At 42.6% G+C, this 17,333-nt stretch overlaps 1 protein-coding gene across 2 annotated transcripts in view; it reads right to left on the reverse strand.

Moving 5' to 3' along the window:
* The window catches only part of MYCBPAP (MYCBP associated protein), a 45,419-nt gene extending 29,416 nt beyond the window's left edge, over positions 1-16,003 (reverse strand). The window contains exons 1-5 of one of the 2 annotated variants that reach the window (XM_060253041.1): positions 15,839-16,003; positions 4,824-4,951; positions 3,742-3,901; positions 2,881-2,987; positions 1,460-1,640 (exon numbers count right to left, since the gene is read on the reverse strand). In XM_060253041.1, the coding sequence (XP_060109024.1) occupies positions 1,460-1,640; positions 2,881-2,987; positions 3,742-3,901; positions 4,824-4,951; positions 15,839-15,890 (628 nt within the window). In that variant the 5' untranslated portion in view covers positions 15,891-16,003. Of the gene's footprint in view, positions 1-1,459; positions 1,641-2,840; positions 2,988-3,741; positions 3,902-4,823; positions 4,952-15,838 lie in introns of those variants that run through there. The other variant, XM_060253042.1, reaches the window with a different exon arrangement.
* Between the last annotated feature and the right edge of the window lie 1,330 nt (positions 16,004-17,333).

Here is a 17,333-nt window from a genome sequence, read left to right on the forward strand (position 1 = left end):
TATCCAGCTGGCAGAGATCAGCTCCTCTGGAGAAAACGCAGTCTGTATTTACATTTAATATCTACCGCATACTGTCAATAAAATGTATGATATATGTACTCTGTAGTTGCTAAAAATATATATAGATTTATTTCACAAAAAGTTTTAATTGTACCTTTTTTCCACTTACGTATTTTTTGAGCATTTTATTTATTTCTTATAAAAATTAAATGACAGCCTCATAGTTGCGGGTTGGGCCCCCTTTGTCTCCTGGCCACCAATATTTTTAGACCCAGTCCACCACTGGCTGCCTGTGCAGGTGCACATTCAGCCAGCATTACGTCAACTGCGCCAGCTGCCGTTGGAGTACCAGACCCGCTTCAAAGTGTTGGTGTCGACCTTCAAAACCTTGCCCGGTCTTGGGACCAACATTCCTGAGGGACTGCCTCTTCCCATATGTTCCCTTCAGAGCTTTACACTTTGTGGATCAAGGATTGCTGGTTGTCCCCAGCCCAAAGGATGCCCGCCTAGCTTTGACCAGGACCAGGGCTTCTTCTGGTGGAACGTGCTCCTGGTCAAGATCAGCGGCCCTACAGGACTTATTGCCATTCCGCGATAGCAGGAGCTGTTCTGTAAGACAGGAGCTGTTCTGCCAGGTCTTTGGCTGAGGAGGTCTCCATCAAACATCTGTCCCCTCTCCTGAAGTTGAAGCGACAATCATGCGCTGCCCAATCTGACGTTCCTTACAGGCCCAGCGGCGACAGCTGGAACTATGCTGTGATTTATTTATAATATGCTGTTTTTAAAACTGATTTTAATTCATTGTATTTATTGGATGTTTTAAAACTTTATTGTAATCTGCCATGATCCTGTTTGGAGAGTGTGGAGTATAAGAAGAAGAAGAAGATATTGGATTTATATCCCGCCCTCCACTCCGAAGAGTCTCAGAGCGGCTCACAATCTCCTTTACCTTCCTCCCCCACAACAGACACCCTGTGAGGTAGATGAAGATACTGGATTTATATCCCGCCCTCCACTCTGAAGAGTCTCAGAGCGGCTCACAATCTCCTTTACCTTCCTCCCCCACAACAGACACCCTGTGAGGTAGATGAAGATATTGGATTTATATCCCGCCCTCCACTCCGAAGAGTCTCAGAGCGGCTCACAATCTCCTTTACCTTCCTCCCCCACAACAGACACCCTGTGAGGTGGGTGGGGCTAAGAGAGCTCTTACAGCAGCTGCCCTTTCAAGGACAACCTCTGCCATGGCTATGGCTGACCCAAGGCTGACCCAGCAGGTGCAAGTGGAGGAGTGGGGAATCAAAGCCGGTTCTCCCAGATAAGAGTCCACACACTTAACCACTACACCAAACTGGCTGAAATAATAAATAAATAAATATTTAAATATGTCCAGAAGATATTTGCTATAAGGCTTTATGTTTGACCTGCCCTCGCCTAGGCCCTTCCCATTTTTATTCACCACACAACGCTTTCTTCTGTTTCTTCCTGAGTGCCATGTTCCGATGCCAGTTCTGAAGGGCCATGTGCTGTGATGTAGAGACTGGGGTGGTTTTCTCTTTTTCCTCATGTTTTGCTCTGTTCCTCCACCAAACTGGCACCGTGCTAGCCGTCTGTGGTGAGTCAGGAATCATCGCTGATACCTGAAAGTGAATATCCAAGAGTAGTTTAAGATCTCATTTCAAAGATGGCAGATAGTCAAGAAGCTGGCTTTATGTCTCTTGTCACTCATACATGATATGTCCCTGAAAGCATTATGAACACTTGCTCTTCTCCAGGCTTTGTCACTAATCAGAAAGTCTCTCCTTTGAGTCCAAGGAGCACTTCATTAAAAGATGCTGACTTTCCTACAGCGCCCTTATGGTATCTGGCAAACATCACAAACTGTCCCTCGTCCTCAAGCACTCTGCAGCGGTGCCTCAAATAAACAGAGAATCTCCTTCTGGCGTTACTTCTGTGAGGTGGCAACCGTTTCTTTCCATTATAACATCAGCCATCTGGGGTCATATGAGAGAAGTCTAATATGCTCCACCCCAAAATGGTAGTCTTATCCTAGAAAGTGGGGCAACGCTGATATGAGGAAGGATCTAAACGGTGGACTTCTCCCACACGGCCAAAGGCTTCCCATATTACTCAAGAAGTCGTGAAAAGAGCTACACTGCAGTTGATCTTACCTTTGTAACATGGGAGATTTGCAGCTTTCCAGTGCAACCCAGGCAATGCCAAATGCTTTTAGGATTCATCTGAAACATTACTGCTTCTCCCCATGGCACAAATTTTATGGAGGAGACAGGCTCCACCACATCATTTGCAGGATTCAAATGGACCTCTTCTGTGACTTCCATCAAACCAACTCAGAGGGGGTATCCCGTATGTACCGCCAGAAAGATACAAACTTTCTTCTCCATTCTCTTCCCTCTTTCTTAACCCCCGCTTCCTCACCACTCATTGAGTGAGGTATACTACCTTGGTGAGAGGCAGAAATGTCCACCAGTATTGAACATAATGTATTATCTAGCACGTTTTTCTTTAAATACTGCAGCCTTCAGAGTGCCTATGATCACCATACACAGACAGGAAAGCTGACACAGAGATCAGTAAGTAGATGGGTGACAAAGGACAGCAATAGAATTAAAAAAAAAATACAATGCCAAAACATGCCACAGGGAAGTACTGGTATGGGCATTCGCACTAACGAAAGGATAAGTTGTACCATAATTGTGATGACTGCGTGGAAATTTCTGAGCTTTCATAACACCGTAAGTGAGTTGGGTAAAGATACAGTGGACTACGTAATCTTGGATAGTACTTATGGCATTATTTATTTATCCAGTTCCATCAACTTTGCCTCTGAAACAACACTATACCACAGTTAAAACCAACATGAGAATGTCCTCTTGCTATGGCTTCTTTCTTGAATTCCTGGAGGGTTCCTAAGATGCTGTGGGACAGGATGTGTCCATAGTTATCAACTATTGGTCCTTCTAAACCTGCAACAAAACATACCACAGTGTGTCCTATAAGTCATAAAACCCATCCAAAGAGTTTTTTAAAAACCTCTATAGCATAGATCAGTGGTGGCAAACTCATTAGTTATGAGGGCTGGACTGGTATAAATGAGACCTCGTTGGGCCGAGCCATGTCGGTCCGGGCCGTATGCGTCCCTATTCAAGATTAGGTAGCAGAGATATAAACTTTATAAAGGACACAAACACAAATATTTTTTTAAAAAACCCTTAAAATACAACATGCTTAAAATATTAGCGCTCGTTAGTCTTAAAGGTGCTTTCTTTGCATCTCTCCCACAGGATCCATGGAACTAGGTAAAGGAAGCTCTGGCTCTTTCCTTCCCTCCCTGGGGGTCAGGAGGGGGAGGAGCCTCAGCCAACGGAAGGAAGAGAGGCTTGGCTCAGTAGCTCTGCTGTGCAATTGAGAGAGCCTGGCAAAGCAAGCTCTCTCTCCCCCTTTCCTCCCCAAGGAAAGAGCCTTTGCCAATGGAGAAAATAGAGACTTTGTTCTGTAGCTCCTAGGCTATTGAGCAAGCCTTGCAAAGCAAGCTGTTATGCAGAAGGAAGCAGGAGAGAGGGAGAAGGAAGCAGATGACAGCCAGTTGCTCAGGAGCCTGATAGGAGCCCTCTGAGGGCCTGATTCAGCCTCCAGGCTGCATGTTTGACACCCCTGGCATAGATCATCCTGGTATGCCAAAACTGTATTATGAACAGCATAAGCTAGAGATAACCATACCAGAATAATGCAGTGTTTTCTTGGTTTCATCTGGGACAGCTGGATAAGCAACCAGGAAGTGTGTTTTCTTCCCTGTTGTTTGGGGCTTGGATTTATGAACAAGAAACTTCTTTGTCACGGAAGGTTTCTCTTCTTCTTCAGGAGGGTGTTCAGGATGGAGCTACCAAAACAGAATATGGCCCCAATGAAGTAATGCAGAGTGGATGTACTTTTATTATTCCAATTATCCTATGGATAGCACAAACTAAAGAAGTCACATATAGTTAAATGAAACTTTGTAACCAATCCAATCATACATTCATTTCCTAGTAAATTAGTTGGCTGAAATAAGAAAGGATGATCCATGACACCCATTTTATACATGCGTTGGGACCACCTTTCCTGGTATATCTCCCAAAGAGCACTGCACTCATGAGGAAAACCTACTGGTGGTCCCTGGCCCCCAAAATATTTGGCTGTCCTCAACCAGAGCCAGGACTTTTTCAGCCCTGGGGCTGACCTGATGGAACTCTCTGCCAAATGATATCCGCGCCCTGCAGGACTTAGTACAATTCTGCAAGGCTTGTAAGGTGGAGATGTTCCACCAGGCTTAGGCTGAAGGCAGCAATGACTTATTTAGACCTCTCCCTCTCCATCCTTTGGGGGTTAGAATAAATCAGGCTTATTTTAAGGCACTATCTGGAATGGATACCAAATTTGTTTTACTGTTTTTAACTTCTTTTAAATATGATTGTATATCTTAGATATTGTACACCACCCTGAGTCCCAAGTACGGGGAAGGGTGGTTTAAAATAGAGGAAGGGAGGAAGGAAGGAAGGGAGGGAGGGAGGGAGGGAGGGAGGGAGGAAGGAAGGAAGGAAGGAAGGAAGGAAGGAAGGAAGGAAGGAAGGAAGGAAGGAAGGAAGGAAGGAAGGAAGGAAGGAAGGAAGGAAGGAAGGAAGGAAGGAAGGAAGGAAGGAAGGAAGGAAGGAAGGAAGGAAGGAAGGAAGGAAGGAAGGAAGGAAGGAAAACTTACATGGGGAAAATATTCCAGAAAAGAAAGTAACTGGTGGTGGGAAAGGAAGTCAATGTTGTATACTCACTTTTTGAAGGTCTTCCAACTTGATAGCCAGAGCTTGGATTTCATCTCCTTGCAGGACACAGCTCACAGGCTCTGGCTCTTCTGGAACTGGAGAGGAAGGCTGCTCAAAAGTTTTTGTTTTTCTTCTATCTGAAATAAAGGCATTGAATAAAATACAAGATTTTCTATGAAAATTTATTTTCTTTTTTTTTTTTTAACAGCAAGTATGTTGGATTATAACTAACATCAGGAAGATTGTATTTCTTCCGTTTTATATCTCTGGTCCAAACTGCCAATGCAGCAACCCAAGAAAAGGCCTTCTCACTTGTAGCATCAAAACATTGGAACTTGCTCCCTAGGAAAATTCATCTGTATCCCTCTACCATTGTCTTCCATCAGCAAGTGAAGATTTTGTTTTTTTTGCCGTTCCCTCACTAGCTCTTATTGGCCCTCTCTTGGGAAAATGAGGGATGCGGGAACCCTTTCATGCACTCCCATTTCCATTGTGGTCATTTGGGGAGGGAGAGAAGCTGGTTTCTCAATTGCATCAAGAAAGAGAGGCAGTTGTTAAAAAAAAAACCTCCACATTTATTTAACTTCAATCCCAAATGTAAATGCATTAACATATATAAGACCCAGTTATGCAGCATACAGACTTAAATTATTTAAATACTCAATTACAGTGCACTGTAATTTTATAAAGGATATATCCTTGGTTATTCTGTCAAGTCCCTTACCACAGAGAGGTTGGCCAGAACAACAAGGAACAAGAATATATTCATATATTAAGTACCTTCTTCCATCCATAGGAGCCAATGTAACTATCAATCAGTTCTGTGATAAACATCTGATCTATAGTGATGTACACAACAGAGCTCAATCCTTTCTCTTTATCTTTTGGAATCAAGAGATTCTGGGAAAGTTGGGTAAAGCAAGGCTGACTCAGAGAATTAAGGTTAACTAACAGGAAGCTAGGGTTGCCAATCCCCAGTTGGGAGGCAGGGGATCCCCTAGTTTGGAGGCCCTCCCTCCACATCAGGGTTCTCAGAAAGTGGGGGGGGGGGAAATGTCTGCTGGGCACTCCATTATACCCTAGGGAGACTGGTCCCCATAGGGTATAACGGAAAACTGATCTGTGGATATCTGGGGCTCGGGGGGGGGGGCTGTTTTTTTGAGGTAGAAGTACCAAATTTTAAGCATAGCATCTGGTGCCTCTTTTGAAAACTCTCACCAAGTTTCAGAAAGATTGGACCAGGGGGTCCAATTCTACGAGCCCCCCAAAAGGTGTTCCCATACTCCATGATTTCTAATGAAGGGAAGGTATCTGAAAGGAGTGCAGTCCCTTTAAATGTGATGGCCAGAACTCCCTTTGGAGTTCAATTGTATTTGTCACAACCTTGTACCCCCAAAGTCCCCGGATATTTCCTGTGTCAGACCTGGTAAACCTAGTTCTGATACTTATCTATTTAGAATTTGATAGCATATAAACACTCCAAAAGGCAAACTCATGTGAGGAAAAGACAGCATTATCTGAACCAGGAAGGTTACTTCACCTGAAGCGTCCTAAGGCCTCCAGGAAAACAGAACCAAGGTTTCAACTATAGAGTCTAATTAATATAGAAACCGAAATAGCATATGTTTAGCATAGGTAGAAGACTGAGATTCAGTCCAGCCCTGATTCCACAACACCCACTTATTAGGGCAGGGACTCTTATTTGGGCACCTCTTATTAGGGCACTAACTCTTATTAGCCCACCTCTTGTGAGGGCAGGTAGGGCCTCTGAGAGGAATTATATGAGGTAGTGCAAAAAAAATAAATTCAGGGTCCCTTTTCTGCTCCATTAGCCATCTTTCAAAAAAAAAAATCCACAATGGTTTTAAGCATAAGGTAAAAAAAACAATTAAAGGCTTCGTTTTTACTTTAAAATGAGCTTTCCTTGCCTTTTTTTGTGAAAAAATTCTGGTGACAGCATTAAAATTAACTGTTCTTGCAATGTTTGATTCAATACTCATCCTGGCCAGATCCACAAGAAGTTCTTGAGACACTGTAGACCTTAAAAATTCTTAATCTGCTTCAGTTTACTAAATGATCTCTCTGCAGAAGCTACAGTTGCTGGAATTGTTAAAAGAATTCATAAGCTGACACAAACATTTGGAAACAGGTCACCAAGTCTGTATTCTGTTAACACTCCACAGATCCAATGGCTTTAACTGTACATTTCCAAAATTTGCCCTATGTACTGATGGTAAATGCTGAATTTCTGTCAACCCCCCCCCCCCTCATCACTAAGGTCATCAGGATATTGTTTTGATAAAAATAAAGCTTTTCCTTTCAAATCACTTTCAGACATGGTGAGGTACGGTATTTCCACAAGACATCAAACTTTTCAGTCAACTGTTTCACAGCATTGAATCTGACAGTTAATCTTGCTATAACACTATCTACCAAAACATAAAACACAGATTTTCTGAAGTAGCCTTCTGGTGGATCATCTGTGTCATTTATTTCCAGCAAGTTAGCATCAGGTCTGTTATCGCACAGCCTTGCTCTCTTGTGTGCAACTCTACCACATTCACAAGAGAATTTGATTTCTATTTTAAGGATCGATGCAACAATTTTGGCTTCGCTCTAAATGCATTTCCAGCTGTTCTGAAGTTTTGTGAGACCTGTAAGGAATGTTTCAGTGTTTTCTGCTTCAACATCCAATGTATAAAGTGCAAAAATATTAAACAATATTCTATAAATGTGTTTACTGGCAAATCCAAACAATAATACCGTTCAAAACAAATTAGTAATTACAATGAAATAATAGTGAGAAAATCATTCACTACCCACAAGGTAACTACTCTGTATGTAACGACTTGTTCAGATTTCACAAAATTTCTAACGTGAGTCCGACGATGGAAGAACTGGTCCAATATCGTTTTGGATTAAACAATCCTTCCTGGGACAGCTTTCAATGCTGACGTGTAGGAAAACTGGCAGCAGTGTTCCGCAAGCAAATGAGTAAACATTAGAGGAAGCCAGGAAGAATGAAAACTCAATGAATTGTAAAAAATATTTGTGACACTACCAAACTACTGGACTCTTTAGACGGTCTACTGGACTCTTTAGACTAGACTGTCCCAGGAAGAAGGATTGTTTAATCTGAAATTATACTGGATTAGTTCTCCCATCGTCGGACTCATGTTAGAAATTTTGTGAAATCTGAACAAGTCGTTACATACGGACAGTAGTTACGTTGTGGGTAGTGGATGATGTTCTCACTGTATAATTTCATTGTAACTACTAATTCATTTTGAATGGCAATATTGTTTGGATTTGCCAGTAAACATATTATTAGTATGTTTGCACTTTATACACAGAGAGATGTTGTTACACTTCCATGATATTTTGTGACATCCAATGTAGCATATCTGGCTTGGTTTACCTTATTGCAGGTTGCCTATGTGAGCTAATATTTTGTAGCACACAGTTGACATTAATATATAGAGAAAAGATGTTACACAGAATAAAACAACATAAAATATAGATCTTATGGAACTTCATCCTGGGACTCCAGAAAAGTCTAGGGCACCTGCTGACCCCTCCCCGCCCCCCATAGGGCCTTTAGGGCAGGAAGGGTTGCTTAGTTCTTGCAACCCTTTCTTACATGCCCAAGGAAACGCTGTTCACCACTTTGGGGTCAAGCAGTAGTTTTTCTCCAGGCCAGTTTTGCCAGGGCTCTTAGAGGTTGTTGTTGGGGTTTTTTGCCATCTTCTGGGCGTGGCGCAGGTGTCACTGGGGGTGTCGGGGGGAGGCATTTTTGAATGTCCTGCATTGTGCATGGGATTAGACTAAATGACACTGGAGGTCCCCGCCATGGCAGACTGGATTAAGCTGAGTGGGCTGAAATTGAATCCAGCGAAGACAGAGGTCCTTTGCCTGGGTCGCGGCGGTTTAGGGAACGGGGTCTCCCTCCCAGTTTTTGACGGGGCGCAACTGGTAGCAGTGCGCAGAGTTAAAAGCTTGGGAGTTCTACTGGAGCCTTCCCTGACAATGGAGGCCCAGATAGCAGCTACTGCCAAGTCTGCCTTTTTTCATCTTAGACGGGCGAGGCAGTTAGCCCCCTTCCTGGAGCGCGGCGACCTGGCAACAGTGATCCACGCTACGGTCACCTCGAGGTTAGACTACTGTATTGCCTTCTACATGGGGGTGCCCCTGTACCGAACCCGGAAACTGCAGCTAGTGCAAAATGCAGCAGCCAGGCTGCTATTGGGACTGCCTCAGTGGGAACATGTGCAGTCTGGGCTGCGGGAGTTGCACTGGCTGCAAATTGTTTACCGGGTTCATTACAAGGTGCTGGTTATCACCTTTAAAGCCCTATATGGTCGAGGACCTGTCTACCTTAGGGACTGCCTCTCTCCATATGTTCCCCAGAGAGCACTGCGATCAAGCTCAAAAAACCTATTGGAAATCCCTGGGCCAAAAGAAACCAAATTAAAAACTACCAGAGAACAGGCGTTCTCTACAAAGGCTCCCCAATGGTGGAATCAACTGCCGGAAGAGGTGCAGGCCCTACGGGATCATAACCAGTTCCACAGGGCCTGCAAAACTGCCCTCTTCCAATTAGCTTTTTAAGACGGAACTCCTGATAATATCAATAACATCGAGACATCTTGCACATATTCTGATTGTACTATAGTGTTATCCTGTTTTATTGGTTTTACTGTTTAAATTATTAATTATTGTATTCTGTTTATTTGTATAATGGTTTACCATGTCTTGTTAGCCGCCCTGAGCCTGCCTAGGCGGGGAGGGCGGGGTATAAATAAAAGTTGTTGTTGTTGTTGTTATTATTATTATTCTAAATCTAGGATTATATGATTTCCTTTGTCTATTTTTATATATTAAGCTCTTTATTATGTTTATATTATGTTTTATTTATTTTAAATATTTTCTATATGTGTTTGTGTTTTAAATGCTTTCTAATGTTTGATATGTTTTAATAGTTTAATTTTTGAAATGTTTTAGTGTTTGCAGCCTTGGATATCCTGATTTGGGTGGAAAGGCAGCATAGAAATGTCTTAAATAAATAAAGTTGTCTCTGAGCCCAGTTCAAATTGTTGGCATTGACCTTAAAACCCCAAATGACTTGCGACCAAAACATTTGAGGTACCGTATGAGGGCTTGCTCATAATTTATTATTAATTGTAGCTGCATTTCTCTATATGCCTACATGGAAGCCGCAAGTGGGCACACAGGAGAGAGCTTTCGTAAGAATTACTACCATACTTTGGATTTCCCTGCACAAAAAGCCATCTAGCTCCCTATCTCACTTAATCTTCCATAGACCTGTGATTATACTTTTCTGGAGACTTTTGGGCAGCAGGTGAAGTTCAACTATGCTCTGTTGATTTCTATGGATTTATTACAGCGTCTATCCCTTCATGCTGTTTACTTCCATATTTATTTTGTTTATTTTAATGTGATATTTTTGTTTCTAACTTTGCCATAAACGGCATTGAATTCTGCTATTTTGTTAGCAGAAGTGTCACGGTAGATATTTCTAAAATAATATAAGAATAAATACCTTGAATAGTTAAAAGTAGATTAAATTCCAAGAAGACCCAGGGGGGAAATGTTATACTTCATCCTAAACATTCTAGATCTAGTCAAAAGCCGCATTATTACATGTGCAGAACTACGTATGCAAAGTTTCTCTCACCCATCACATTTTTCTAGCCATACAGTATTCTAAAAAATATCGCTTTAGAATGTAGAAATCCTTTATTAAGCAAATAAATCTTTTTTGAAAATATGAATTCAAATCGTTCTTCTCACTGCTTATAAACATTTGATTACAAATACGGCTGCAGAAATAGACGCATACAGCAACTCCCACACAACCCAAAAGGCTGGTTGTAGATAAGAACTTCCCACCTGCACTGCAATGCAGATGAAAACACACAGACTCTTCCATACCTTGTAGTGCAATTGAGGACTGTACTGGATGTCACACACCTATATCTACATCACAACAGAGATGCATACCTCCATCCAGTCTCCATGTGTTGCTAGCTCCCAATCTAGCAAGAGAATCTGGGTGTGGAAGCAGCTTCTGTATGTAGATTCCTTTGCTGGATGAAAGATCTATTAGAAGAATTGAATAGTAAAAACCAGGGCTTTTTTTTTTCTGGAAAAAGAGGTGCCAGAACCCTCAAGAGGGAAAATGAAGAAAAAACACAAGGGTGCCTCTTCACAAATTTTTAAACATTTTTTTTTTAATTTTGTTTCCACAAAGAGGTTCTGGAACTCCATTTCACAGCGTTCCCCCAGGAAAAAAAAAAAAAAAACTAGTGACAACAGCTTTCAACAGTAGCTGTCGTCTTTATAGGCATGCTGAGCCCAAGAGTTTTCAGCACAATTTGCTACTGATCTTAGCATAAGAGAGTGATACAGACCACACTACATTTCATGCTTACACTCTACTTCTGTGCTTTCTTGCAGAACATCCTGCACTTTAGTAAAGAGGTATAAATCCTTCAAATAGACTGAAGTCTCACACTACACTCTGGCCACTCTCCCAACTTTCAGCTACCATCATCAATCCAAGTTTAATAGGGAATTTTCATTTTTGCACCTAGGAAGACATTGCCTGGTTTAGTTAAAAGTTTCACATGCTTGGATACCAATATAAATGACATTAAGATCGTGGTACCTCCTTCACAGAAGATCAATGGAATCAGATACAAACTTCTAATGTATTGTGCAGTCCTGTTATCAACACGAAAATGCAATCCTATAAAATCCTCCCTCACTGGGACACCCAAAAAACTGGCAGTCATAACTCTAAACATTCTCCATTATGCTGGAAAAACTGCACGGAAGTGGGCACTTTTGCCCACTGCTGGTGGCAGTGTAGCTTATTAACAACTTCTGGTAAAGAAATATTACAACAAATCCACCTCATCACAGGCTGTGTTGTTCTCTTCTCTACCCAACTGATTTCTCTTGATGTTTGGCAGAACTCATAGATTCCTTACATCGTACAGACTTTAATCTCGAGCCTGCTAATAGTGGTGAAAGTCATAATTGCATTTATCATCATCATCCCTTCTATTGGCATACTCAGGCATAATACTAAATGAGGACAGACAAAATATACAGTCCAAGATTGAGAACAATAAACTAATAGAGTTTATAGCATAATTGCATCAAATTGGAAGTCTTCTCAAATTCCTTCAATTTCAAGCTGGCTCTCTAAGAAGAAGAACTGCAGATTTATACCCCGCCCTTCTCTCTGAATCAGAGACTCAGAGCGGCTTACAATCTCCTATATCTTCTCCCCCCACAACAGACACCCTGTGAGGTGGGTGGGGCTGAGAGGGCTCTCACAGCAGCTGCCCTTTCAAGGACAACCTCTGCCAGAGCTATGGCTGACCTAAGGCCATTCCAGCAGGTGCAAGTGGAGGAGTGGGGAATCAAACCTGGTTCTCCCAGATAAGAATCTAAGCACTTAACCACTTCACCAAACTGGCTCTCTAAAGTGTGGGATATCCTTATAATGGAAAAAAATCAAAGACTACATTCAGCAGTCTGACTTACATCTCAAACAATCACATTTCTCAGAGGTTTCCATTCATTGAATTACAATACATTACCTTCAGTCTCACAATCCAGACTATTTTAAATTACTATATATTTAATATGTCTTCTCTTCTTTCTGTATTTTTCCCTCTTCTTCACAAGTAGTCATGGTCTGAACTAATAGTTTTATACAACTAGATATCTTCTTCACTTCTAGTTGTTTTGTTTTACAAAAGTATTTACCATATTACATTTTAGCAGTCTTATTTAGTAGCTGCATTGATCACATCGATCTCCTACTGTCAATGATTATTTCTCCTTAAAACATTTATTATGATTTCAATATAAGTGTGATAAACTCAATTTTTTTATTATTATACCATGATTTGCTTGCTGTTTGTGTATATTTAATTGCCTGATATTATGTGTTGTATTATTGTCCCTACCTTTTAAAATTCAATTATAATGTTAATTTTTTTTTTTAAAGTTTCACATTCTTGCTTCACAAGCCAAGCAATTTTATGACCTTGGCTCATCACAAGACAGTGTCACTGCTGTGTCACAAGCTACAGGTACTTCAGTACCATATTCTCTCCTCAGACACATTTGCTCAGCAATTCACTATGGTAGTGCTCCCTCAAAGACAGAAGTGTATAAAACTGATATGAGTTGGGTAACAGTTATTTCTCTTGTAATTCTGAAAGTGTGAATCTTGTAGAAAAGCTTGCCCAACGCATACTGATCCTACAATCAAGCCCATTTGTGTGATGAGTAGGTGATAACTCATGTGCGAATAGAAGTCTCCAGACACTGTGGATTGCAGGGACTGAATGAATGGGGGGGGGGGGGAGGGACACCTGAACCAAACTAGATGTGGTGACATCCTTGTGGCTGCCACAAGGGTCCCATTGGCATTTTAAAGTTATTTTAAAATGCCCAAGGTTCCAGTCCTGATTGGGCATGCAGCACAGTGCTCTTGTTCCACCCCCACTTGTGCCTTTTAAAATTGCTGAAACAGCTGTGAGCTGTGCGTGTGTGGCCACACAGATGAGCCCCTCTGTCCAGCACAATCACTTTAAAATGGCAACAGTGGTCCACCTCATGGTGGTCACAAGGACACCTTCACATCTAGTTTGGCTCTGGCGGACACTACTGGCTTTTGTCACTTTCTGCAGTGCTCCCTGTGCTAACAGCTGCTCCCTGTGGCCAGTACATACGAATATTAGAAAGAGCTTTGTTGGTTCAGACCAAGGGTCTATCTAATTCAGCATTCTAGTCAGATGCTTATGGAGAGCTAGAAGCTAGTCAGATGCTTATGGAGTGCCCACAAACAGGGCATTGAAATTAACAGTTCATCCCTTCCATTGTATGCCCCCAGCATTTTACTTCACATGATCACTTTAGGCACTAGGGTTAATAGCCATTGATAGACCATCACACGGTCATTTATCCCACCCTTCCACCAAAGAGATAAGGGCAGTGTACATGGTTCTCCCTTCCCCATTTATCTACTATATCTCAAAGAGGGAAATTCTATGATTGCATTGTGTGAATAATACTTTCTCTTGATTATCAGGATCTGCTGCCAAGTGGGACACCCATTTGTTTTCACACCCCTTGTGGACCCTGTCACAAACCCTCAGACTGGCATCAGTACTGGTACCCTCAAGGTTGCAATAATGGCTGGACTCCCTCTAGTTTGCACAGCCTGTGCAGCACTCCAGCGCTCAGTCTCTTTATTTGCGGAGGGGAGGGGGGAGTATGAAACTAGCTGAGTCTAAAATTGTGCTAGTATCCTGCCCCCTCCCTCAACACACGCAGAGACCTTAATGTGAACTACGACTCAGCTCTGGGATCTATTTTAAAAGAGAGGACTTAGTCAACCATAGCAATGTGAAGCGGTAAGGTAAGGAAGACACTCTCAGGGAGACCGTGTAGAGATTTATCCCATCTGCTATTAAGGACATAAGAGAGACCATGTTGGATCAGGTCAATGGCCCATCCAGTCCAACACTCTGTGTCACACAGTGGCCAAAAAAATTATATATATATATATATATATATATATATATATATATATATATATATATATATATATATATATATATATATATATATATATATATATAATTATATATATATATATATATATATATATATATATATATATATATAATTATATATATATATATATAATTATATATATATATAATTATATATATATATAATATACACACACACACACATACATATATATACACACACATATATATATACATATATATACACACACACACACTGTGGCTAATAGCCACTGATGGACCTCTGCTCCATATTTTTATGTAACCCCTCTTGAAGCTGGTTATGCTTGTGGCCGCCACCACATCCTCTGGCAGTGAATTCCACATGTTAGTCACCCTTTGGGTGAAGAAGTGCTTCCTTTTATCCCTTCTAACCCTACTGCTCAGCAATTTCATTGAATGCCCACGAGTTCTTGTATTGTGAGAAAGGGAGAAAAGGACTTCTTTCTCTACTTTCTCCATCCCATGCATCATCTTGTAAACCTCTCTCATGTCACCCTGCAGTCGACGTTTCTCCAAGCGAAAGAGCCCCAAGCGTTTTAACCTTTCTTCATAGGGAAAGTGTTCCAAACCTGTAATCATTCTAGTTGCCCTTTTCTGCACTTTTTCCAATGCTATAATATCCTTTTGAGGTGCGGTGAGCAGAATTGCACACAGTACTCCAAATGAGACCGCACCATCGATTTATACAGGGGCATTAGGCTTCCCAATCCCCAGGTCCCAGAGGGGGATCCCCCGGTTTTACAGGCTTCCCCCCTCCCACAGCCAGCTGGCCAGCGGGGGAAGCCCCACCCCCACAGCCATTATGCACTCCCATGAACAATTCCCATAGGGAATGATGGGGAATTGATCAGCGGGTATCAGGAACTCGGGGGGGGGGCTGTTTTTTGAGGTAGAGATGCCAAATTTTCAGTATAGCATCTAGCGCCTCTCCCCAAAATACCCCCCAAGTTTCAAAAGGACTGGACCAGGGGGGGTCCAATTCTACAAGCCCCAAAAGAAGGTGCCCCTATCCTTCATTATTTCCTATGGAAGGAAGGCATTTTAAAAGATGTGCCGTCCCTTTAAATGTGAAGGCCAGAACTCCCTTTGGAGTCAATCATGCTTGTCACACCCTTGCTCCTGGCTCTGCCCCCAATGTCTCCTGGCTCCACCCCCAAAGTCTCCTGGCTCCACCCCCAAAGTCCCCAGATATTTCTTGAATTGGACTTGGCAACCCTAAGGGGCATTATGATCCTGGCTGACTTGTTTTCCATTCCCCTTGTGGTCCCTCCCTGTCATCTTGGCTTAGACGGGGTGTGACTTCCGAAGGATGAGCTGCCCTGGCTGCTGTTCAGAATGTCCCCTCCCCTTCCCAAGGCATGTCCGAAATCTTTCCTTCCCTACCGGGGGGCGTTTTACTATTGCGGGTATCCTTCTTCCCCGCCTTGTTCATCATGATCCACGGAGGGGGACGGGATCCCAAGCCACCCGGCGGACTGCGCCTCCACTTCCCGAGAAGGCCGCCGCGGCCTCCTACAGCTCCGGCGAAGAAGGAAGCCGCAGTGTACTCGTCTCCATAGCAACCCTTCTTTCTCTTTAAGCCCCACCCAGCGGCCCTCCCACGGTGAGCGGAAAACCAATCAGGTTGGCGTGCATAACCGTCACGGCCGCGCGGCGTTCTCTCTAGCGCGAGCCCATAGGACGGGAAAACCTGCACGCATGCGCAAACTGCTCACCTCAATGGATCCAGATGGGCAGCCGCGTTGGTCCGAAGCAGTAGAACAAAGCAGGAGTCAAGGAGCGCCATTAAGACCAACAACATTTTATTCAGAATGTAAGCCTTTCGTGCGCTCTAAGCACACTTCATCAGACAGTAGTAAAGAACGGCATGCACTCCTAAATATAGAGAAAGTGGGCTGTGCGTTAGTGTGCAGAGTCATGGAAATGATTTTTTTTTAGCAGATTAAAAGAATCATGAGTTGGAGTCTGGTGTTTGTGAGTTAGTGTTAACTGGGCTGAAACAACAAAAGGTGATATAAAGCAGATTGATGTGTCCATGCACTAAACCCATTAGTTAACCTGAAGTGAAGTGCAAGAGAAGAAGAAGAAGATATTGGATTTATATCCTGCCCTCCACTCCGAATCTCAGAGTCTCAGAGCGCCTCACAATCTCCTTTATCTCCCTCCCCCACAACAGACACCCTGTGAGGTGGGTGGGGCTGAGAGGGTTCTCACAGCAGCTGCCTTTTCAAGGACAACCTCTGCCAGAGCTATGGCTGACCCAAGGCCATTCCAGCAGGTGCAAGTGGAGGAGTGGGGAATCAAACCCGGTTCTCCCAGATAAGAGTCCGCATACTTAACCTCTACACCAAACTGGCTCTCATACACCAAACTGGCTCTCATACACCAAACTGGCTCTCATAAAAGAGAGTCTGTTGTAATGTTTTTGTTGTTGAGTGTCTGGGTTAAAAGGAGGGCATGGGTTACTTAGAGGTTTGATTTAAACATGCAACACACATATAAACGTAACTCTAGTTTGCCATTTGAAAAAAAGAATACATTAAAATATAGTGGGAGATGGGTTAGTGCCAACGGCAGCTCTCCAGATGTTTTTTGCCTACGTCTCCCATCAGCTCCAGCCATCATGGCCAATGGCTGGAGCTGATGGGAGTTGTAGGCAAAAAAACATCCAGAGAGCTACCATTGGCCACCCTATATGTAATGAGATAAACAGCCAGTAACCCTATTTGAGTATGTCAATGCAAAGAACGTTATAATGATACACTATTCTAAAAGAATACTGTGGATATATAGCTACATCTGGTGAAAGTGGTATTAGTATATGTAATGGGGTCATTTTGTAAAAAAATAGGTGGTGGAGTTCATTAGCATAACCATT

Source organism: Heteronotia binoei, chromosome 13, assembly GCF_032191835.1.
Source record: "Heteronotia binoei isolate CCM8104 ecotype False Entrance Well chromosome 13, APGP_CSIRO_Hbin_v1, whole genome shotgun sequence".
Lineage (NCBI taxonomy): Eukaryota > Metazoa > Chordata > Lepidosauria > Squamata > Gekkonidae > Heteronotia > Heteronotia binoei.